Below are 21,912 nucleotides of genomic sequence, written 5' to 3' on the forward strand. Positions count from 1 at the left end.
GCACATAGGACTTACTTCTCCACTGGCAGGTTTTAATTCCTTTCTAGGATCCAAACTGGCCAATCAGTCACAGTCACTACCAAAGCTAGAGGGCACCACCACCCTCTTGCTACTGGGAAGCTCACCTCCACAGTTCCCATTTGTTTTCTCCATTCCCAGGTGCAGCTTCAGTGCAGGCGCGCCTGCTTCTTTCCCTGAACTGTGGTCACATTTAAGAAACACATGCTATCAACCTCACTTGTCTAGTGTCTGGTGTTCTGTTTGGCAGCTCCTGTAACTTTAGGCTTCGGAATCCCTCTCTTATCAATGGGATAAAGAAGAGCCATTAAAAACAGAAGTCAAACAGGGGAACCCATAGCTGATGTATAAAATTTAAAACACATAATAATAAAGATTAAAAAAAAAACAGAAGTCAAACTGGTTGAGAAGGAAGGAAGGAAGGGAGGGAGGGAGGGAGGGAGGGAGGAAGGGAGGGAGGAAGGAAGGAAGGAAGGAAGGAAGGAAAGAAGGAAAGAAGGAAAGAAGGGAGGAAGGAAAAGGAAAGAGAAAAGACTGATGATTGGGTCTGGTATGATGGCACATGCCATTAACCTAGTACTCTGGGGAGTCAGAAGCAGGTGGATTTCTCTGAGTTCAAGGCCAGCCTGGCCTACATATCAAGTTTCAGGCCAGGACTATGCAGTGAGGCCTGTTAAAAATGAATACTGATGTGGCTGGGTGTGGTCATACTCTCCTTTAATCCCAACTATCGGAAGGCAGAGACAGGCAGTTCTCAGAGTTGCAGGCCAGCCTCATCTACAGATCTAGTTCCAGGACAGCCAGGGCTACACAGAGAAAACCTGTCTAAACAAACAAACAAGAAGAGAAGAAAAACAGAAGGAAAGCTAATAGAAAACTGGCTAGAGAGAATGATATAATTGGTTTTGCAGATGTAGGACAACTAGCAAAGAAATGGGCCATTTCCTGAAAGGAACTCAGTCCTACCCTGTAAAAACTATGTTGGAGTTCTAAGACTCCAAACATAATAAATCTACACTGGGCTGTGGTTATAACTCAGTGCTTGCATGAAGTTCTAGGTTTGAGCTCTATCACAACATAAAACTGAGCAGGCAGGGCACACTTGTCATCCTAGCACTTGGAGTTAAGCAGGAGGATCAGAAGTTCAATGTCATCCACAGCTATGTATGGAATTCAAGGCCAGCCTGAGATACAAGAGACCCTGTATCAAACTAACTACATACATAAGTAAATCTGCATTGTTTCCCAGCACTAGACTTCGGGTATGACATCACGGCAGCAATGGAAGACACACAGGATGACCACTGTTGGTGAATAAAGTCACAAAGGCCTCAGGTCTATAGAGGAGCAGGCAGACAGATCACTCCTATAACCCAAATGGCCACACTGAAGTAGAAAACTTTCAGCTTCAAAGGAGAACTCCAGGCTTCTTCTGTGGGAGGACTGTGCCTCTGAAAACCAAACTGGTAGATGATGAACTTTCACATTTCAGTTTGGGCATTTGTACTAACGCTTGCGTGGTTTACATACAAGTCAGGACAGTTCTGTGCACATGCATAGCTGGGGGTCTGGAGGGCAGCAGGGACCTTCTCTGATTGCATTCTACCTTGATCACTATCCACCTTGTTTTCTGAAACAAGGTCTTTCACGAAAGCTGGAGCTCATGGATTTGGCCAATGAGGTGCAGGGATCTCCATGTGTATGCTCCCCCTCCCCAGTTACAGACATAGTCTAGTTCTTGGCATTTATATGGGTGCCCATTAGGCACTTTACCAACTCACCTCTCCAGCCCCAGGGTTAAAACTTTTTTTTAACTTACAGCAGTGCTAACTTAATGAGGAACTAAAAACCTTTGAAATTGGACCAAATATTTATGGAAATTAGCTGTGAAGATTCTTAGGAATATATAGATCAATATAAAAATATAATTGGAATGGTCATGATCCAAGTATGGTGAGATCTTTTATAATGTTTTATAAGCTGACTACATGTGCATATACACACACACACACACACACACACACACACACACACAGTCCATGAAAACCAAACAGTGGAGAAAAATGTAAAACTATATTCATGACTGTATTCTTATCACTTTTTAACTAATTATATACCTTACCTAAAGTATATAATTTATATTTTTATGTTCCTCAGGTCTCAACATTCAATGTTGTTTTGTTTGGGGAGGGGTGGCACATACCTTTGATCTCAAGCACTGGCAGAGGCAGGTGAACTTCAATGAGTTCAAGGCCAACCTGGTCTACATAGAGTGTTCCAGGTCTGCCAAGGCTACACAGTGAGACTTTGTTTCTAAATAACAAAATAATTGATGGGTTATAATACTAAGGACCACCTATGCTCCATCACTGTAAACTTCTTTGCAAGATACACAATAAAAAGAAGGACCCATCACTGCCCTCAAGTAAGCAAGCACTCTGTGCTCACAACTGTTTGTGAAGCAGGAGAGGTTTTTCTGTCTTGATTTGAAGGGAAAGTTTCTGGTTCCCCAGTCTGGCTAGAGCTTGCTGTATAGCCAAAGCGAGCCTTGAACTCCTCATCTTATAGCTCCTATCTGTTGGGGTTACAGACTCAACCAATTTCATGGAAATGTACAGACTTAAAACAGTTTTGTAATAGCTAGAACAAATCAATCCAGCTCAGAGTTTTCTTTGTAAACTTGTTTTACATAATTACCACAGACAGACTTGGTGAGGATCTGATGAAGTTTTATTATCTGCCTTTGTATCTTTCACTTTGCTATGCTGTCTCTTCTGAGTCACTGTCACTCAGTAGGGACAGTAACTGAGTTGTGGAAACAATTTCCTTAAGATGATGGGCAATATGCTCAATAATATCTCACCTATGAATTTGTATTTGTTACTCTAGTCTTTTTTTTTTTTTTTTTTTTTTGGTTTTTCAAGACAGGGTTTCTCTGTGTAGCTTTGCGCCTTTCCTGGAACTCACTTGGTAGCCCAGGCTGGCCTCAAACTCACAGAGATCCGCCTGGCTCTGCCTCCCGAGTGCTGGGATTAAAGGCGTTCGCCACCAACACCTGGCACTCTAGTCTATTTTGACGAGACAATATGCACAAAATAAAACGACATTAAGGCAACCATGCATTTGAGAGGCACAGGCAGAAGGATCAAAAGTTCCTGCCAGTTTTGAATGAGATTGCCCCCCTCCCCACACCCCCATAGGCTTGTATATTTGCATACTTAGTCTCCAGCTGATGTCAGAGAAGGATTAGGTGTCAGCCTTGTTAGAGTGGAGGTAGCCTTGCTGAAGGTGTCACTAGGGCTGCTGGAGGAGATGTGGCCTTGTTGGAAGTGTGTCACACCAGGCCCAGTGTCTGTCTGTCTGTTTGGGTCTGCTGGCTGATAATAAGGATGTAGAGCTCTCAACTACTGCTTCAGAACCTTCCTGTCTGCTGCCGTGCTCTCCTTTATGATAATGGACTAACCCTCTGAAACTGTAAGGAGACCCCAATCAAATGCTTTCTTTTACACAAATTGCCTTGCTCGTGTCTCTTCACACAGGAATATAAAAGTGACTAAGACAGCCAGTATGGTCTACATAGTGAGTTCCAGGGAAGCCTGGGTCAGATAGACAGAATAAAAACAAGTAACAAACAGAGCCGAGAATGTACCTTAGTACAATGCTCGCCTGCATACAGGAGGCTTTGGCCTCAATCCCCAGCACCACATAAACTAGACATGGTAACTAACACATGCCTATAATCCCAGCACTTTCAGGAAAACAGAGGATCAAGGTCATCCTCAGCTATAAGAAAGTTCAGAGCCAGCCTAGGCCATAAGAGATCCTGTCTCAAAAAACAAACAGGGCTGAAGAAATGGCTTAGCGGTTAAGAGAGTTTCCTGTTCTTCTGGAGGACCTAGGTTTAGTTCCTAGCACATACACTGGGTGGCTCTATGGATACCTGCAACCACACGATGCACACATACACATACAATAAGTCTTTAAACAAACAAAAAAACAGGGCTGGAGAGATGGCTCAGTGGTTAGGAACACTACTCTAGTCTTAAAGATGTCCTGAGTTCAGTTCCCAGCACCCATATCTAGCAGTCATAGCTGCCTGAAACTCCAGCTCCAGGGGTCACTGCTGGTCTCAAGTACCCGTAAATATGCACATTACAATTGCCAGGCTATGTAGTAGCTCAAGCCTTCAATCCCAACACTCAGGAGGCTGAGTACATGCATTTGGTCATATTGGTAGAGTACCTGTTTAGTATATAGAAGGAACCAAGTTTGATATGAATCACCAAAACAAACAAAAACCAACCAATCAAACACACACACACACATACACACACACACACACACACACACACACACACACACACACGTTATGTACAATGCATAACACTTACCTAGATACTCACTCTTGGCCCTGTACTCAATGCGAAAGGAACAAGACTCTTTAAGACTCTTTTTATTTCTTTCTCTCTCATTTTTAAGTGCTGGTGATAAAATGTAGGGCCTCACATTAAAGTACTCTAATACTGAATTTACATTTCCACATCTACAGGTCAAAGATCTGTTCATGGAGCCAGGCATAGTAGTGTATAACTGAACTCCCAGGGTTTGTAAGGTGGAGACAGGAGCATTAAGAGTTCAAGGCCAGCTTAGGCTGAATCTTAGTAAGATCCTGTTTAAATAAACAAAAATTAGATTTGTTGATGAGCTGTAAAATCAAACCACCATTGGTGTGCTGAAAACTTAGCCACCACTGGCAATGAAATACAAAAGACAAAAAGCATCATGCACCAGAATATAGTAAGTAATGTACTGTGAAGTGTTTGCTTCAGCTGCCTACAAGAAGATATGCATGTGTTACATAAGACCCTATGTAGAAACAGAACAAGTGTTTAAAATATTTATATATCCATCTGGATGGGAGGGGGGCATTTAGGGTTAGGGAGAAAACTGGAGCCAGAGAAACCCCCAAGAAGTCATAGGAAGACCCCAGCTAAGATCCTTAGCAATAGTGGAGAGGGAACCTAAATCGGCCATCTACTCTAATCATATTGGTGACTACCCTAATTGTCATTATAGAGCCTTTATCCAGTAACTGATGGAGGCAGATGCAGAGATCCACAGCCAAGCACTGGGCTGAGCTCTGGGAGTCTTGCTGAAGAAAGGGAAGAGGGGTTGTACGAGCCAGGGGGGTCATGGCGGGGGAACCCAGAGACAGTTAACTTGAGCTCATGGGAGCTCATGGACTTTGGACCAAGTTAGTTAGGAGTGCATAGGCCCGCCGTGTGTGTATGACAGTTGTGTTAACTTGGTCTCTTTGTAAGGCTCCTAACAGTGGGATCAGGACCTGTCTCTGGTGATTAACTGACTTTTGGGAACCTGTTCCCTATGCTGAATTACCTCACTAACCTTGATGCAAGTGTAGGAACTCAGTCCTGCCTCAACTTGATGTACCAGGCTTTGTCAAGCCCATAGGAGGCCTGCCCCTTTCTGAATGGAGATGGAGGAGTGGATGGGGAGCGGGGTAGATGAGAAGTGGGGGTGGGAGGTGGAGGGCAGGATGGGAGGGGGGAGGGAAATTGTGGTTGGCATGTAAAATGAAAGAGAAGAATGTTATTTAAATAAAATAATGAAAAAAATTATATATGAACTTTTTGTGTATGGTGCTAGAAATCAAACATGAGATTCTATGAGATGTATCCACAGCCCTGATAATTTTTAATTAAAATCTTAGAAATCTTTAACACTTAATGTTTAAAAAATTCTAAGTTGCTTATCCTAGCTGTCCTGGAACTCACAGAGATCCAACTGACTCTGCTTCCAGAGTGTGGGACTAAAGGTATGTGCTACTGGCCTAACTTATCCTTCAGGTTTTAATTGAGTAGTTGTGAAAACAATTTATACATATTTAGCGAAACATTAGCTACTTATTATTTGGTGAATGTTCATTTAGTAAGTTTATTACATTAACAGACTCAGTACTAAATAATGAACACATAATGCACAAAAGATTATATGCCTTTAGGGGCTGGAGAGATGACTCAGTGGTTAAAAGCACTGGCTGCTCTTCCAGACAGCCTGGGCTTGACTCCTAGCATCCAAATGGCGGCTCTTGTTTGTAACTCCAGGTCCAGGGGATCCAACACTTTTTTCTGGTTCCATGGGCACAGTATGTATGTGGTATGCAGACAACGCAGACAACACACACACACACACACACACACACACACACACACACACACACACGTTATAGGCTTTTCTTTTTACACCAAGCCTTTGGAACATCATGAATTAAAGGCTGGGGCCAGGAGTATGGCAGTACATGCCTAAAATGCCAGCACTTGGGAAGCTGAGTCCAGAGTATCCTAAATTTGAAGCCAGCCTGGGCTATATAAGACTCCGCTGCCACCACCTCCCCCAAATTTTTTTTAGAAAATGTCAAAGAGCTGGGTGGTGGTGGTGCATGCCTTTAATCCCCAGCACTTGGGAGGCAGAGGCCAGCACATCTCTGTGATTTGAGGCTAGCCTGGTCTACAGAGCAAGTTCCAGGACAGCCAGGGGTATGAAGAGAAACCCTGTCTTTTTTTTTTTTTGAGACAGGATTTATCTGTAGCTTAGGAGCCTGTCCTGGACTAGCTCTGTAGACCAGGCTGGTCTCGAACTCACAGAGATTCGCCTGTCTCTGCCTCCCAAGTGCTGGGATTACAGGCGTGCGCCACCACTGCCTGGTAAAACCCTGTCTTGAAAACAAAACAAAACAAGGTGTAAAGATGTGCTTTCATCCGACTTCAGGCCTTAGGGCTCAGTCCTGAGAATGGGCTAGCAGTGCCAGAGCTGCATCTTGTGACCTAGAGACAGATGCTGAGGATGTGTTAGGTGGAGGTAGGGTATTGGAGCTGCTATCTTGGTCTGAGAAGCCTCTTTCTGGAGATTTGATTTTGTGATATTTGCATGTGTGTAAGTGAATGTGGCTCTATGTGTGCCATGGAGCATGTGTGGTGGTCGGAGGACAACTTTCTGGAACAGGTTTCAACTGCCACATGCTGAGGCAGTCTTCCTTGTTTCTGCTGTTATACTGCATATTCCAGGCTAGTAGCCCACCAGTTTCTGGACCTGCTACCATCTTACTGTAGGAATCCTGGGATTACAGATGCCTGGTAACATATCCAGCTTTGCATGTAGTGTTAGGGATGGAACCTGGGTCAACAGGCTTGCATGGACAGTGCTTTTACCTGCTGAACCATCTCCCCAGCCTCCACTGTGGAGTCCACATCTTCTGGGCTCCCATTTGTGAGCTCCTGCTGCTGATGTACTTTGATGGTATCAAGATTCTGCCTTAACTGGCCTTGGGTGTAGTCTAGGGGGAGAGTATTAAGAACCGGACAGGTTGTTCTAATGTGTAACTAGGAATGGTAACTACTGATGAGCTGACTCTACTGTCAACTATGCCTCTCTACCCTACCTCTTACCATGGCAATCTTTATTTCCTCCTCTCCTACTAAGACTAGGTTACAGTTGCCCTCACCAATAGTGGACGCAGCCCTGTATTCACTGACTATAAGTGCCTACTGTCTCAACAACGAAACAAACGAAGGAGGTTCTACATGGTAGTGTATGCCTTTAATTCTAGTACTTGGGAAGTAGAATCTGGCCAGCTTGGTCTATACAATAAGCTCCAAGTCAGCTAGTGAGATCTTGTGTAGGCATGCCTGCCTGTATGCATGCACACGCACACACACACACACCCCACCCCACCCCCAAAGTAACAAAGAGGAGTCTAGAGAAGAGATGGCTCAAAGGTTAGGAGTAGTGGCTACTCTTCCAGAGCACTCAGCATCTACAGGGCAGCTCACAGCCCTTTATAACTCTAGTGCCAAGGGAGCTGATGCCCTCTTCTGGACTCCGCAGGCAGGCACATGGTATACACAAATCCACACAGACAAAAACACCCATATATATATAAAATAAAATAATTTAAAAATGTATCACATCCTCAGTACAGTATGATGACCACTCCATAAACAGCCCATGGGAACCAGAGCAAATGACCCTCCAAGAGACTCGCATCTTCCATCCCACACCCACTTCTGAGCATATGTTCCTCATATCCTCCAGTGGGTGGAATCACTCATACCACTTGGATTCAGGGCTGAGTTCATGTGATGTGCTGTCAGAATAATTACAATCCAGCCCAAATGGGCCTTCTTCTTCCTCTCCCTGCCTCATAAGCAGCTAACCAATCTTTTTTCCAGAGACCTCCCTTTAAGAGGCTACACAGTGAGATCTACACTTCCAAGTCTCTATCCTTGGCATTTCTATTAACTCTTCTCCCCAGGGCTCTTGGCTCTACTAGAATTCCTGGGTCTGTAAATAAGATGGTGGGACTTCCTTCACCAACTAGAGGAGATATAGCCTGAGAGACTCTCCTATATGCATTTTTCTCTGTCCAAAAAGGGGAACTCATCTAGGAGCTGAGCTGGCAGGGCACAAACAAATACAATAAATGTGTAATAGATTTTTTTGTTTGTTTGTTTTTATGAAGTCATGAATGGGACTTCTGCCACCTTATAAGGGACCCTCTCACCTCTAAGATACATCCTGAGGTCTAGATTTCATCTGCTTATCTGAGACCGCAGGCCAGGCATTCTACACCAAGCCACAAGAAGCTCAGCAGTGCTCACAGGCCTTTAATCCATAACTTTCTGGTCATATTCCATCCCTGGCCCAAGATGGCAGGTAAGGACGGTGATGTACGTAGGCCACATGATACAGTCAAGTAGGGGCTGGAGTCAGACTGAAGCCTGGGCAGGAAGGTCCTGGCCCCAGGAGATGAGGGAGTTGCTGGCCTGGGCAAGCTCAGTGATGGACACCCGGCCCCGCTGTCTGATGAAATTGGCCACGGCAGCCAGTTCCTCTGGGGTTATGTAGATGAACTTGCCCCGGTCGTCAATCACACCTGTGGGGACATGTATGTTGTAGGACTGCATCCTCCTGGGCTTTCCCTACCTGAAAATGCCCAATTATTCCTTTACAACTGATTTAGAGCCTTTCAGTTCTCCTGTTAGCTGGCCCTTCCTAGGTCTATCAAATCCCATGTAGGTGAGTCATATAATGCCTTTTTCATATTCCTCATTCCATACTTAGGCCGGGGCTTCTGTGTCTTCCTTATAACCAAGCCCAGTTCCTCAGTGTCCCTCGTCACATATTCCCTCCCAACCTGGAGAGGCCACTCGGTGGAAGAAGTCCCACAGCCTTCGGTGGCCATACACTCCCCTAGGCCAGGATTGATTCTCTCTCTCACCTGTTAGCGTTCCCTCGCTGAGGAGGTCTTGGATGCGGTTTATGGTATCCTAGGAGGAAAATAAGTCTCAGAGCTTGTCTTGTGGTCCCCATGCCCACAGCCTCATTGCCCCTCTACTACTACAGTCCCTCACCCCCACCCCTATCATGCTTGTCTCCTGGCTGTGACCATGCTTCCCTTTAGGGGGACTCTTGAGTGGAGGGGCTGTCTGATCCTAGGATCTGTCTGTTCTCTTTCAGATGGAAAAGGAGTAGTGGAGATGTCTGGGCTGCTTTGGTCACAGAGAAGGCTAAAGTATGGCATCTAAATTTCTTTTTCTTTCCTGTTCTTTTCACCTCCATAGAAATGCAGGATTCCAGGAATACCAAGAAACTCTTACACCCTGTTCACTCTTGGTTGGAGACAGCTGGAGGGGCATCACAACTTACCAGATTCAGGCCAGCCCCTTCTTGCCACACAGACCCTTTAGCTATATTCTACATTCTAATCCATGTTCCAGGGCTTACCTGAGTCCTCAGACCCATATGGAAGGCCAGGTCTTCCAAAAGCACAACCTTGGACTGCTACAGATACAAGGAAGAAGAGGGAGAGAGGTTGAGACCATGTGGCCAGCTCTAAGCCAGTAAGATGCATGGTCTTTAAAAACAAGGTCGATACGTTCCAGGACAGGATCCAAAGCTACACAGAGAAACTCTAAAAAAACCAACCAACCAACCAACCAAACAACCCAAACCAAACAAACAAAAAAACAAGGTCAATGGCACCTAAAAAATGACACCCAAAGCTGTCTTCTGGCTTCTACATGCATAACGCACCATGTTTTGGTTTTTATTGTTGCTGTTGTTTAGGTTTTTTGACATAGGCTTTACTATGTAGCCCTGTGCTGGAACTTGCTCTATAGCCCAGGCTGGCCTCGAACTCAGAGATCCACCTGCCTCTGCCTCACAGTGCTGGGATTAAAGGTGTGTGTTACTACTGCCCAGCTCACACACCATTTTTTAAACTAACATTTTAAAATTATTTAGTGTGTGTGTGTGTGTGTGTGTGTGTGTGTGTGTGTGTGTATGAGCAACAACACACATGTAGGTCAGAAGACAGTGCTCAGAAGTTAGTTCTCTCCATTCACCATGTGAGTCCCAGGGATTGAACTCAGACCTTGAGGTTTGACAGCAAGTGCCTTTACCTGCTGAGCCACCTTGTCAGCCCAAACTTTGATCTTTTTTTTCTTGGGGGGGGGGTTCAAGACAAGGTTTCTCTGTGTAGTTTTGGAGCCTGTCCTGGATCTTGCTCTGTAGACCAGGCTGGCCTCAAACTCACAGAGATCCGCCTGCCTCTGCCTCCTGAGTGCTGGGATTAAAGGCGTGTACCATCACTGCCTGGCAGGTCCTTTTGTTTTTAAGCTTTTAAAAATAAAAAGTGGTTACCTAAGCTAGGTGTTGTGGCACATACCTGTAATCCCAGTACTTCGAAGTTAGAGGCAGGAGGTCAGTTCAAGACCATTTTTGGCCATGTATTGAGTTTAAGATCTGTCTGAGCTATAAGACTCCATTTCAAAAAAGAAAACCAAACCAAACCAACCCAAAACTTCTTATCTAGACTTGTGTTTGCTGAGGACCAGCCAGACAAGGCATTAAGAAGGTGCAGGGATGGGGCTGGAGAGATGGCTCAGTGGTTTAGAGCGCTTGTACTCTTGCAGAGGACCCAGCTTTGATTCCTAGCACCCACATGGTGACTCACAACCATCTATAACTAGTGTCAACCATCCATAACTAGTTCCATGTAACTCCAGGAACACGGGCATGTATGTGGTGCACATATATTCATGCAGGCAAAAACATTCACACACATTAAAAAAAAGAAGGGGGGAGGGATTGAAGGAACAGTAAACAAGGGAGACAGTTCCTACCCCTGAGCTAAAAGCCTGTCTGGTGAACAGAAGTAAACAGAAAAGGAAAGGCAACAGGCCTGAGGTCTTTCATAAGGGCCATGGAAACTCACTCCTCTTGTGTGTTTCCCTTTAGACTAGATCTCCATAACCCTGACATGTCTACACTTCTTTTCACTCCTCCTCTTCCCACTGTCTGAGGCGTACCCCTCTCTCACCTGGAATGGCCAAATCATCACTAGGGCTGGCAAGATGGCTGACAGTCAAGTGCTTGTGTGCTTCCAACGACTGGAGTCCAATCCCCACAACTCACACAGAGAAGCGGGGCATGCCTGGAAGTGGCAGTGCATGCCCTCAGGAGGCAGATGGATCTCCAGAGTTCAAGTCTACATAGTGAGAACTTGTCTAAAAAACAAACAAGCCCGAGCGGTGGTGGCACACACCTTTAATCCCAGCACTCGGAAGGCAGAGCCAGGAGGATCTCTGTGAGTTCGAGGCCAGCCTGGTCTCCAAAGTAAGTTCCAGGAAAGGCGCAAAGCTACACAGGGAAACCCTGTCTTGAAAAACAAAAAACAAAAAACAAAACAAAACAAAAAGAACAGCTGGGTGTGGTGACATCGTGCACTTGGAACCTCAGTGCTGGACAGGTAGATTACTGGGCTCACTGACCAGCCAGTGTAGCCTACTTGGTGAGTTCCAGGCCAGTGAGACTGTACATGACCCCTCTCCTTGGAAAAAAAAAAAGGTGGACAGTACCTGAGGAACAAACAATAGCAGAAGTCCCCCAAATATGTGCATATCTATGTACACACAGGAGCACCCACACAAACATGCAAAGTAACCACATTAGCGGTGGAGAAATGGTTCTCCGTATGTACCCTGTGCCATGTTTCACGTGCTACTCTCATATTCTCAGGAGAAACTTTAGTTCCCAGCAGCTCCGTCAAGGAGCCACAGCTGGGTCTACACATGCATCTGCCCCCACCTTTGCCACATATAGCATATGCTTGGAGAGAAGGCGGTCCTTTGCATTTCCGTGAAATCTTCCACAGCAAATGAGCTGGGGGAGTAATGACATGGTGACGCCTCCTCAGCTACATATGGCATGTGACTTGTTGGAATGCCAAACCGTGTATGCAAGTAGGGGTATGGAATGGGGGTGGGAGGGTTGGGAAGGATACAATCAAGAGGCAGTTGGACCAGGGATTGGACAAACACAAGGCGATCTAGCCAGCAATTTCTACTATAAATCAGACCAGGCACTAGGATCTCAGTAGCAGCTTGGAGCAACACCATCGTCACCTCCGGTGGTGCCTGGTTCCTGAGGATCTGGCCTAAGGGTACTACTAGGGTCAAAAGTGTATTTGAACAGATATAACTAGTCATGGAGAAAGTGGAACAGACGTCCTTAGTGTTCACATGAAGGGAGCTGTGTGCAGAAACTTTCCAGTTCTGAAATTCTGTCTACAGAGCCTGATCCCTTGGAGTGAGGAAGAAGGTGGATGGGATGAATTCCTTTCTCAAGATGGTGGCTCCAAGAAGAGAATAAGCCAGCACAGGCTGAACAAATTTCTAAGCTCCAAGAGTTTGGAGAACATCAAGAATGGAACCTCACCAGGTGATGGTGGCTGATGCCTTTAATTCCAGCACTCAGGAGGGAGAGGCAGGCAGATCTCTGGGTTCAAGGCCAAGCTGGTCTACAGAGTGAGTTCCAGTACAGCCAGAGCAACACAGAGAAGTTGTCTCAAAAACAAAACAAAACAAAACAAAAAAGGAACCTTCGGGGAGCCATGAAAGCAAGAGCCAGACCTACCTGGAAACTTTCTTCTGGCCTCTGCAGAAAGGAGGGCAACATTGAAGCTGACCTCTAGATCCACCTGGGAGGCCACGTGAAGGAAGCGCCGCTTCCCGATGTGTAGGTAGGGACAGCAAGTTCTCACCAAGAGCGGGACAGCGTGACAAACTTTGCCCAGGGCAGTGTGCCAGGGCAGAGTGCGGGCTTCATCAAAGGGGAGTGCTCACAAGCCAAGGGAAAAGGACCCTCTGGGAGATGCTACCCATTCTCCCCTTTAGGGATCGTGGGCCCCAGACATGTGCCCAGCCCCTCACTGCTGCCGGGAGACATCTAAACCCTGCTCTCTTTTAGGAGAGGTGGGGGAGGATTATGCAAGCCCCAGCTTCTTGGCAGCCCGATACCACCCCCACCATCGCCCCCGCTCCCTCTGCACTGCTTCCCTCAGCTGCCTGTGCACCTCTGAGCTGCACTTGAAAACCTCTCCCCTTCTCGCATCCTTTGTGGGAGAGAAGTTGCTTAGCAGCAAAGCAGATCAGGATGTGCTTATGCAACCCAGAGCAGCATCAGGGCAGCCTGTGAAGCGGCTATGGATGGAGGGACACTGCTAACTGTCCTAGGTTACAATGCAAACACCATCCTATTACTTCTTCCTGAAGGCCCAAGTTCCCAGGCAGGACCACAGAGCACAGGATCTTTGTTCCAATTCAGTGGCACCTCGGTGCAACAGAACTGACAGAAAACACATGTGAATTGACTTCAAAACATGATGACTCATTGAGCGTGGGGTCTGAAGAGCAGAGGGACTGTCAAACAAGGATTAGGAAGCCATCAGAGGCTTGAGCCTCCCACATAGACCACTGTCCTTCCCCACCTCCTGGGTCTGAAGGGAAGAGATGTTCCTAGCCAAGAACCAGTCGCTCAACCCTTCTGGACCCCATGCCCATTCCAGTCCTGGACTAAATGAAACAATCCCTGCTTGGTCCTGAGAACATATACAAAACACACATAGACACTTATGCACACTCATGTGGCAGGAGAAGATACCAGCGTTCTCTGAGCCACTTACCTTAATGTAATTGATGAATTCTGTCAGGAAGCTGTGAGTCTAGAAGGAAGAGAAAGCAGTGAGCATCACCCCTGGCTGGAGGCCCTGCTCACCTGCATGCTGCCTGCTTGCATGAGGGGTAGAGCCTCCCAGACTAAGGGACAACAGGACAACATTCTTTGCTGAGACCAAGGCTACAGTCACAAGGGCTTACACTTACAGGCACCCAACTTGCTTCTCGGTACCCAGCCAGAAGCGTCTAAGGTGGTGTGGATGGCCTTGGACATAACCCACGCTATCCCTGTGGCAGAGTGGTTGGCCCACCTGCTCCTCGGTCATGGTCTCGCTGACCCCTTCCTCCTCTACCACGAAGGCTTCCTTCAGTTTCAGGTACTCCTCATGCTCCCGCCGGGCCTGCTCCTCCCGAGCCTTTCTCTCTTCCTCCTCCTGTGGACACAGAGAACGAAGAGGCAGGTATTTGGGGCAGCTGCCCACTCACATCTGTTCTGGTCTCTGCTGTCTCTGCAGGACACAAGCACATATAACCCAGAGACAGTGCTAATTCAAGACTTTCACCCTTTAGTCTCAAGCTAAACAACAGGCGGAGACTCTCCTCACCAGCCCTATCAGCCCAGCAGTGCTGCTCAGGCCCTCCCCCTGTCCCCACGCTCAGGAGATAATGCAGGAAAAAAATCTTGAAAACATTGCCCCAACTTCTCCCTGGTCATGGCCCGACACAAACAAACAGCAGATTCTACTTCCTACTACCCATGCATACAGCCAGCCGGCTATACTCTGGCTTCTGAATCACCTGAGTGGCCAGCCTCACCTGAAGAACTGACCTGACTGCAGCAGCAGCGCAGGTACAAAGGGCATGTCAGAGGACAGTATCTTGCCTTTTGCTCATCTAGTCTCTTTGTTCACCTCCCTATTGCCCATGGAGGCCAAAGTGGACATCAGAACCTCTTGAGCTGGGGTTACCAGTGTTTGTGTGCCACCTGATGAGGCTACTGGGATCCAAACTCTGGTCCTCCAACTGAACAGTAAACACTCTTACCCACTGACCCTTCCATCTAGAGCCAACTCTCCACTTTCTAAATCCAGCAGAACAGTGATTTATTTCCAAACAAGTACGAGGAGATGGGGAAAAAATAATGAAAGCATACAGTAATAGCTCAACAGTGGAGCACTTCCCTGGAATGCATCGGTCATGTTCAGTATTCAATACTGGAAAAAACAAGAACAAAACCTAATCCCACTGACCACAAGACAGACACCAGTCATTCTGGCATTCCAAAGGCGGAGGTAAGCAGAGTACCACAAGTTCGAGGACAGCCTGTGCTATAGAGAGTTGAGGCCTGCCTTTACATAGTAAGACCATGTCTCAAAAATAAAACAAACAAAAATAACAACCTCCCCCAAACCCCCAAAACAAATTAATTATTAAAAATAAAAATCTGGTTGGAAAGATGGCTCAGCAGTTAAGAGCACTGGCTGCTGTTTCACAGGACTCAGCTTTGGATGCCAGCACCCATAGGGTGGCCCTTATTTTTTTAATCTAAAAGACAAATAAATAAACTAAAAATAAAAGTTAGTCAATCCAAATCAATGTACAATCTACAAGTACTTTCCTAGTACCCTTCAAAGCTATCAAGAGGATAAACAAAGAAAACCTGACAATCAAATCCCACAGAGGCCTAAGAACACATAAGTAAATGAAGCACAGCACGTTAGCTATGACCCTGCAAAAAACAAAAACAAAAAACCTAAGGCTGGACAGATGGCTCAGTGGTTAGGAGCAGTGGCTGCTCTTCCAGAGGACCTGGGTTTGACTCCCAGCACCCACATGGTAGCTCACAACATTCTGTAACTACAGTCCAAAGGAATCTGATGCCCTCTTTTAGCCTTCAAGAAGTACACAGGCAAAACACCATATACATAAAATTAAATAGGGGGAAAAAGAAAAAAATACTAGGGCTGGAATAGGTGTAGTTCTGTTGGTAGGGTCTTGGCCCAGCAAGCATGAAGCCCTGGGTTCAATTCCCATCTGAAGCAGGCATAATGGTGTATGCCTCTCCTCTCAGGACTTGGGATGTAGAAACAGGAGGAAAGGACATCCTTGGCTACACAGAAAGTTCAAGGCCAGCCTGTTGCCCCAAAAAACCAAAAGGAAGAAAAACAAAATCTGAGAAACCTCAAACAGGGAGAAAGCCAGAACACTGAAGGTACATCAGGCACAATGACTGCTCACAAGTAAAGAACTGACGGATGGTGGTGGTACGAGCCTTTAATCCCAGCACTCGGGAGGCAGAGCCAGGGGGATCTCTGTGAGTTCGAGGCCAGCCTGGGCTACAGAGCCAGTTCCAGGACAGGCACCAAAACTACAGAGAAACCTTGTCTCGAAATCCAGACACAAACAACCACGGTGAAGAACTTTCTCTGCTCATGCCTCCCACTGCCACTCCTCCATGCCCAGGCTTCCTCCAGACATACAGAGTTCTAGAGCAGAGCCAGCCACAGCCCTCTTGTATTCTGTACCCTACTTGTTTGCACTTCCCCCTTTCTTGGAAACCTGGATCTAACCACCTTTCTACGTGGCTCCAGTTCTCCAAGCACCACTCCTATGCCAGGCCCTAGATGGACTCACCATCTCTTAAGACTGGATAACCTCAAGGTCCCTGAGACCTAGAATTGCCCTGTTGCTCCATCTCCTTTTCTCTTTGGTGCTTTCTCTGTCCAGATGCTCTGACTACGTTCAGTGTACCTCAAATGTTCGATCCTTAGTAGCTCATAGTCACAAGAATCCCCAGCTCTGGGCTGGAGAGGTTGCTCAGCAGTTAAGAGCGTTGGTCACTTTTCCAGAGGACCTGGGTTCTAATCCCAGAACCCACATAGTAACTTACAGCCAACTGTAACTCCAGTGCTAACATCCTCTTCTGGCCTCTATGGGCACCAGGCACACATGGGGACAGGGTGCACAGACATACATGCAGGCAAAACACCCATACATATAAAGTTTGTTCTGTTTGTTTTTCTGAGACAGGGTCTCATTACATAGTCCCGGCTGTCCTGGAACTCTGGTATCTGCCTGCCTCTGACTCCCAAGTGCTGGGCTGGTCATGTACCACCATGCCCGGCTTTTTTTTTTTTTTTTTTTTAAACCCCCATATATATAAAATGAAAAAAAAAAGAGCTAGGCATACTGTACAAACCTTTAGTCCCAGCACTCAGGAGGCAGAAGCAGGTGGATCTCTGAGTTTGAGGTCAGCCTGGTCTCCAGAATGAGTTCCAGGACAACCAGGACTACACAGAGAAACCCTGTCTTGAAAACAACAAGACCCTGAGTTCAAAACCATGGTGCTTCCACAGGGAAGCCAGGGAAAGAATAAACCAGGGCAGGCCCTTGTGCTGGGTCCACAGCCCATCTTCTGTTTTGAAGACAGGAGGCAGCTGGTTAATCCAAGCTGACCTTGAACTCAAGGATCTCTGGCCTCAGCTTCTCAAGTGCTGGGATTACAGGTGTGAGCCGCCACCACCGCACCCAGTGCCACTGGGAACCACCTAGGAAGGAGCGCGGCTGGGTAACGAAGGGTGAGTCTCACCTTCTGTTCTTCCTTCAGGCGAAGCCGTTCCTCCTCCTTCTTCCATTCGGCCTCACGCTGGGACTCCAGGCGTTTCCGTTCCTCACGTTCAGCCTCCTCTGCCTGGAGAGGAGTTTCTATAAGTACGTCTCCCCTCCCTCTGGCTAGTTTGCATACCCCCATGCCAGGATACAGACTAAGACTGCAGGAGACAAGGTCAGGTGGGCAGCAAATGAACCCCAAGGGCAGTCCACCATGGGAACTAAGGGCTGGGCCCTTTCCCACCCCGGAACTATGCCCCATCTTCTTGCTTGCCTCACGCTGGGCTTTTCGAGCCTGTTTTTCCTCTAGCTTCCGTAGTTTCTTGGCTCCAATTTTCCCTGTTGGGTGAGCTTCTGCTGGCTTCTCAACGCCTTCTTCCTCCTGGGCTGGGTATGGTCAGACAAAAACAATTTAAGTCCCAGACAGAAAAGACCCCAATCACCTTCCTCAAGGGATGGACGGGCCGGGGTGGAGTGTGGTTTCTACCCACCTCTGCCTTTCAGAAACATCTACCATAAATGTGCACGCACATACAAGCGTGGGTGTGAGAACATACACGCATATGTTCTTGGGGAGTTAGAAGGCCACAGCGACAAAGGAGACTTTAGATACTGCACAGCTGTAAGAAGATGTCAACACCTGAATGTTTGTGGATTACAGGTGTCTCTACCTGCAGAGGTCCCTGATTTCAGTCTCTGTGCCAAACCTTCCAGGGAAGGATGGCCTTGTGGGTATATGTATTCCAACCATAAATTCAACACTTTCCATGTTCTAGTTAGGAACTGGTGAGCTCCTTCAACTAGGAGTTTCCCTTTATCTTAACAGAGCCAGACTGAAAAAGTAACCCCAACCTCAGGACTGCTGAAAATTAACGATACTTTGATGCCTGAACCTTGGAGTATATGATCAAAATTTGAGACAGGAAGGATGGTGAAGAGAAGGCCTCATTGCTGTTGGCATGTGCTGCTTCTGAAACTGCTATATAACCTAGGTTGGCCTGAAACTTGCCATGCTCCTGCCCCCATCTTCTGGGTTCAGGAATTATAAGTGCACCACACATCCACTAAAGGGCTCTTTTTAAGCCAAAGGGGCTAATACACCAAGGCAAAAATCAAATCAAGGCAAAAGTCCCAAATTCACCTAAATTCTGAGTAAGGTCTGGCAACCTCTTCTTCATACTGAAGCCAGACTTCAAGTACCAGAGAGGAGACATTCTTTCCCATAATCCCAAGGACTTTGTGAGACTCCCAGTAGCTAGCTACAGACGTACATGTCAACAGAAACGTCTCTATTTCCAAGCACTTATTCTGGGGTTACAGATAATCCCATTGAACCAAGATGAAGAGGGGGACTGCCCGATGGAGTAGGGATTGGGCTAAGAAATGTTGACTTTGAGGACCAAAGTCCAAGCCCAAGACTCCGGTCCCACCACTAAATGTCCTCCTTACACTGTGGATTCATGCTCCTTGCCCACATCTATGGTGATATTTGATTTGTTACATCTACACATATCTAGACTGGGGGACTCATTAAGCCCTTCCATACAGCCTCCTTCCCCCAGGCTGGGCCCTCTCACCTGAAACAACAGCTTCAACCTCGTTCTCATCCACGTCTGCCCAGGCCACTTGCTGGGCTCGACGCTGGGCCTGTAGACGGCTGCCCAAGTCCCTCCGACGCCGGGGCCGGCCTCCCGTTCTCTGCTCCTCAGACTCCCGGGGCCAAGGCTGGGCTGTCTGGCCTGCTCCTGCCCGCTCTTCCTCAGTGTGCAGCAGTTCTCCACCAGCTTTGGGGAGGGAGGAACCACAACACGGTCAGGCAGCCCATCCTCTCCATAGAGGAGGAACAGCATCCTGGGAGTCTTATCCTCCTTCCAGACTATTGCTGCCCACAACACACTGTTCCAACTTCGGTCGGTCAAGGCCTTTATTACTCATGCCTTGGCCTGACGCTGCAAGCTCCCTCAGTTCCTACCCGCTTTAATACCTTTATTTCCTATAATCTCACTCCCCTGCCCTTAGCAGGAGACCCGTTAGGATACTCTAACCCTGAGGTTTACAGATCTCACTCGATGTGCACTGCGAGACTGCATTTACTTCTTGCTTAACACTATACTATAATTCTACAGGGTACCTCAACCAGAGAGCACATTTCAGAGTCAGGGGCTGAATCCCCCCTCCCTGGAAGATTTGTTGGCTATCAGCTTTACCTCAGCTTCTGTCTCTTCTGCCCCTGGGACACAGGTGCTCTGAAGTAGCTTATGGGGGGGTCTGGCATCAGAGACATACAGAAACTTCCTAAGTATACATGAAGAAGTGTTAGTAAGGAAGACTGCTTTGTGCCAGGCCAGTGACATGGCCTTCTGATCCTGGTGGAGGGGAGGCCAAGCAGCATTGGTGCCCCCTTTGGCGGGGAGGGAGATGCCTGCAGAGCTTCCTGAGGCTGCCTCGCCCTCCACTTCTTCGTAGGCAGAACACACTGGGCAGGTTTAGAAAACCTGCAGCCTCTCCTATTGGTGCAGAGCAGAAGGGCAGGCTTGGTCCCCAGGTACAGTCCCTAACCCTGGGCTCTTGCACTGGTTCCGCGTGCAGCCACATGCGCGTGCGCAGAGCTGTCCCCGGCCCGCGCACCAGCTCCTCGTCAGCACTGCGCGGCCCGTCAGGGCATGCGCACGAGTCGCGGCGCCACGGCCTACCCCAGTCTAGGAACCCTGAGAAACGGACTCCTCCGGCCCTGGACGGCGGCACCTCCTACCTGCTGCCGCCCGACCCCGGCTGCGAGTCAGGAAGAGGATAAGGCCGATGAGCAAAACCGCCGCCGCCACGTACACCCAGGGCCCCACCATGACCGCAGACAGCCTCGCCGGGAAGCCGGCGCGCCCGCGGGACCCGGATCGCCAGGCCACGCCCACTCCCGTACGCTGTGCCCCGCCGCACGCTGTGCCCCGCCCCCGCCCCGGGGCGACCAGGGCCTGGGTTAACCCGCCCGTCCCGGCCGCCTCGCGAGCCGGACACCCCTGCGCTCGGGAAGTGGGGACCCGGAGACCAGCATTTCAAGGTCGTCTTTGGCTACGTAGCGACAGGGAGGCCAGTCTGCGGTTAAGAGCGCTGGCTGCTCTTCCAGATGGTCCGGGTCCGGTTCGCAGCACCCACGTGGTGGCTCCCAACTTTCTGTGATTTCAGTTCCAGGGGCTCGGATGCCCTCTTCAGAGTTCCTCGAGCATCGAGCACGCACGTTGTACACAGACATACATGCCTGCAAAACACTCAGACACACAAAACCTTAAAGAAAGAAAGTGGGGCCCAGTTAAGCGGGGTTTGTAGGTTGGTAGTAGAGCACTCTCGGCTAAGGCCCTTGGTTTGATCTTGATCGTTGAAAAAAGGCAACATGAGTGTTACTACTATCTTACCAATACCGTAGTTTAGGCATCTATTGCCTTATTCTCTGTAAGGTTTGAATATTTTGTCATTTATTTTTCAATACTGGTAAACCTGGAGCCTTCCTGGTGTTCGGCAAGGGCTCTTACAGTAAGCTGGATCTCTAGTACCTAACGTTCTTTGTATTTGGAGATTTAAACCCACGCTCTCATTCAGGCGAAGGCTCTGCCGTGAACTTTCAGCCCAGGCCTCACATTAGTTGTTTTGTTTTGTTCTGAGATCGGGTCTCTGGTAGCCTAGGTTGACCTCAGACCTGCTGTGTAGAAGAGGGTGACTTGGAACTCCTGGTCCTTTTACTTCATCCTCCCTAGTGCCTGGGTTAGCTGAGATGACAGGCGTGTACCCTGATGCCCAGATGCTCCCCCATTTTTTTGTTGTTGTTTTTGTTTGTGCGTTGGTCGTTTTGTTTTTTGAGACAGTCTCATTATATAGCCCTGCCTAGCCTATAATTCATTCTATAGTCAAGGCTAACCTCAAACTCACAGGGATCTGCCTGCCTCTGCCTCAGCTCTAATTAAAGGCATGTGCCACCACAGACCTGGCAGGCTCCTTCATTTTTTGACAAATACTACTTTATTTTGTGTGTATGTGAGTGTAGTATATATGTGGACCAGGTACTAGAGGAGGTCAGAAGAGGAACCAACCCAGGTCCTCTGGAAGAGCAGTAAACACTCTTAACCATTGAACTATCCCTCCAGCTCACATTTTAATTTAAAAAAAAAAAAAGTGAAATTGGCAGGATGGATGTAATAAAAATTGATGTTGACAAGTATTGAGAGTTGGTTTGTGGGTATTAGGGGTTCATAATAATTTC

At 47.7% G+C, this 21,912-nt stretch overlaps 1 protein-coding gene across 1 annotated transcript; it reads right to left on the reverse strand.

The window, feature by feature from the left end:
* Positions 1 to 8,682: 8,682 nt before the first annotated feature.
* Positions 8,683 to 20,582, reverse strand: Ddrgk1 (DDRGK domain containing 1). The gene is made up of 9 exons (XM_036186122.1): positions 20,416 to 20,582; positions 19,241 to 19,447; positions 17,938 to 18,050; positions 17,644 to 17,745; positions 14,366 to 14,488; positions 14,063 to 14,101; positions 9,823 to 9,879; positions 9,317 to 9,365; positions 8,683 to 8,971 (listed from the first exon to the last, which is right to left on the reverse strand). Exons 1-9 carry the CDS (start codon positions 20,504 to 20,506, stop codon positions 8,805 to 8,807), a joined length of 948 nt encoding a protein of 315 aa, XP_036042015.1. The 5' UTR covers positions 20,507 to 20,582; the 3' UTR covers positions 8,683 to 8,804.
* Positions 20,583 to 21,912: the final 1,330 nt, after the last annotated feature.

The sequence above is a fragment of the Onychomys torridus genome, chromosome 4, assembly GCF_903995425.1.
Source record: "Onychomys torridus chromosome 4, mOncTor1.1, whole genome shotgun sequence".
NCBI classification, from domain to species: domain Eukaryota; kingdom Metazoa; phylum Chordata; class Mammalia; order Rodentia; family Cricetidae; genus Onychomys; species Onychomys torridus.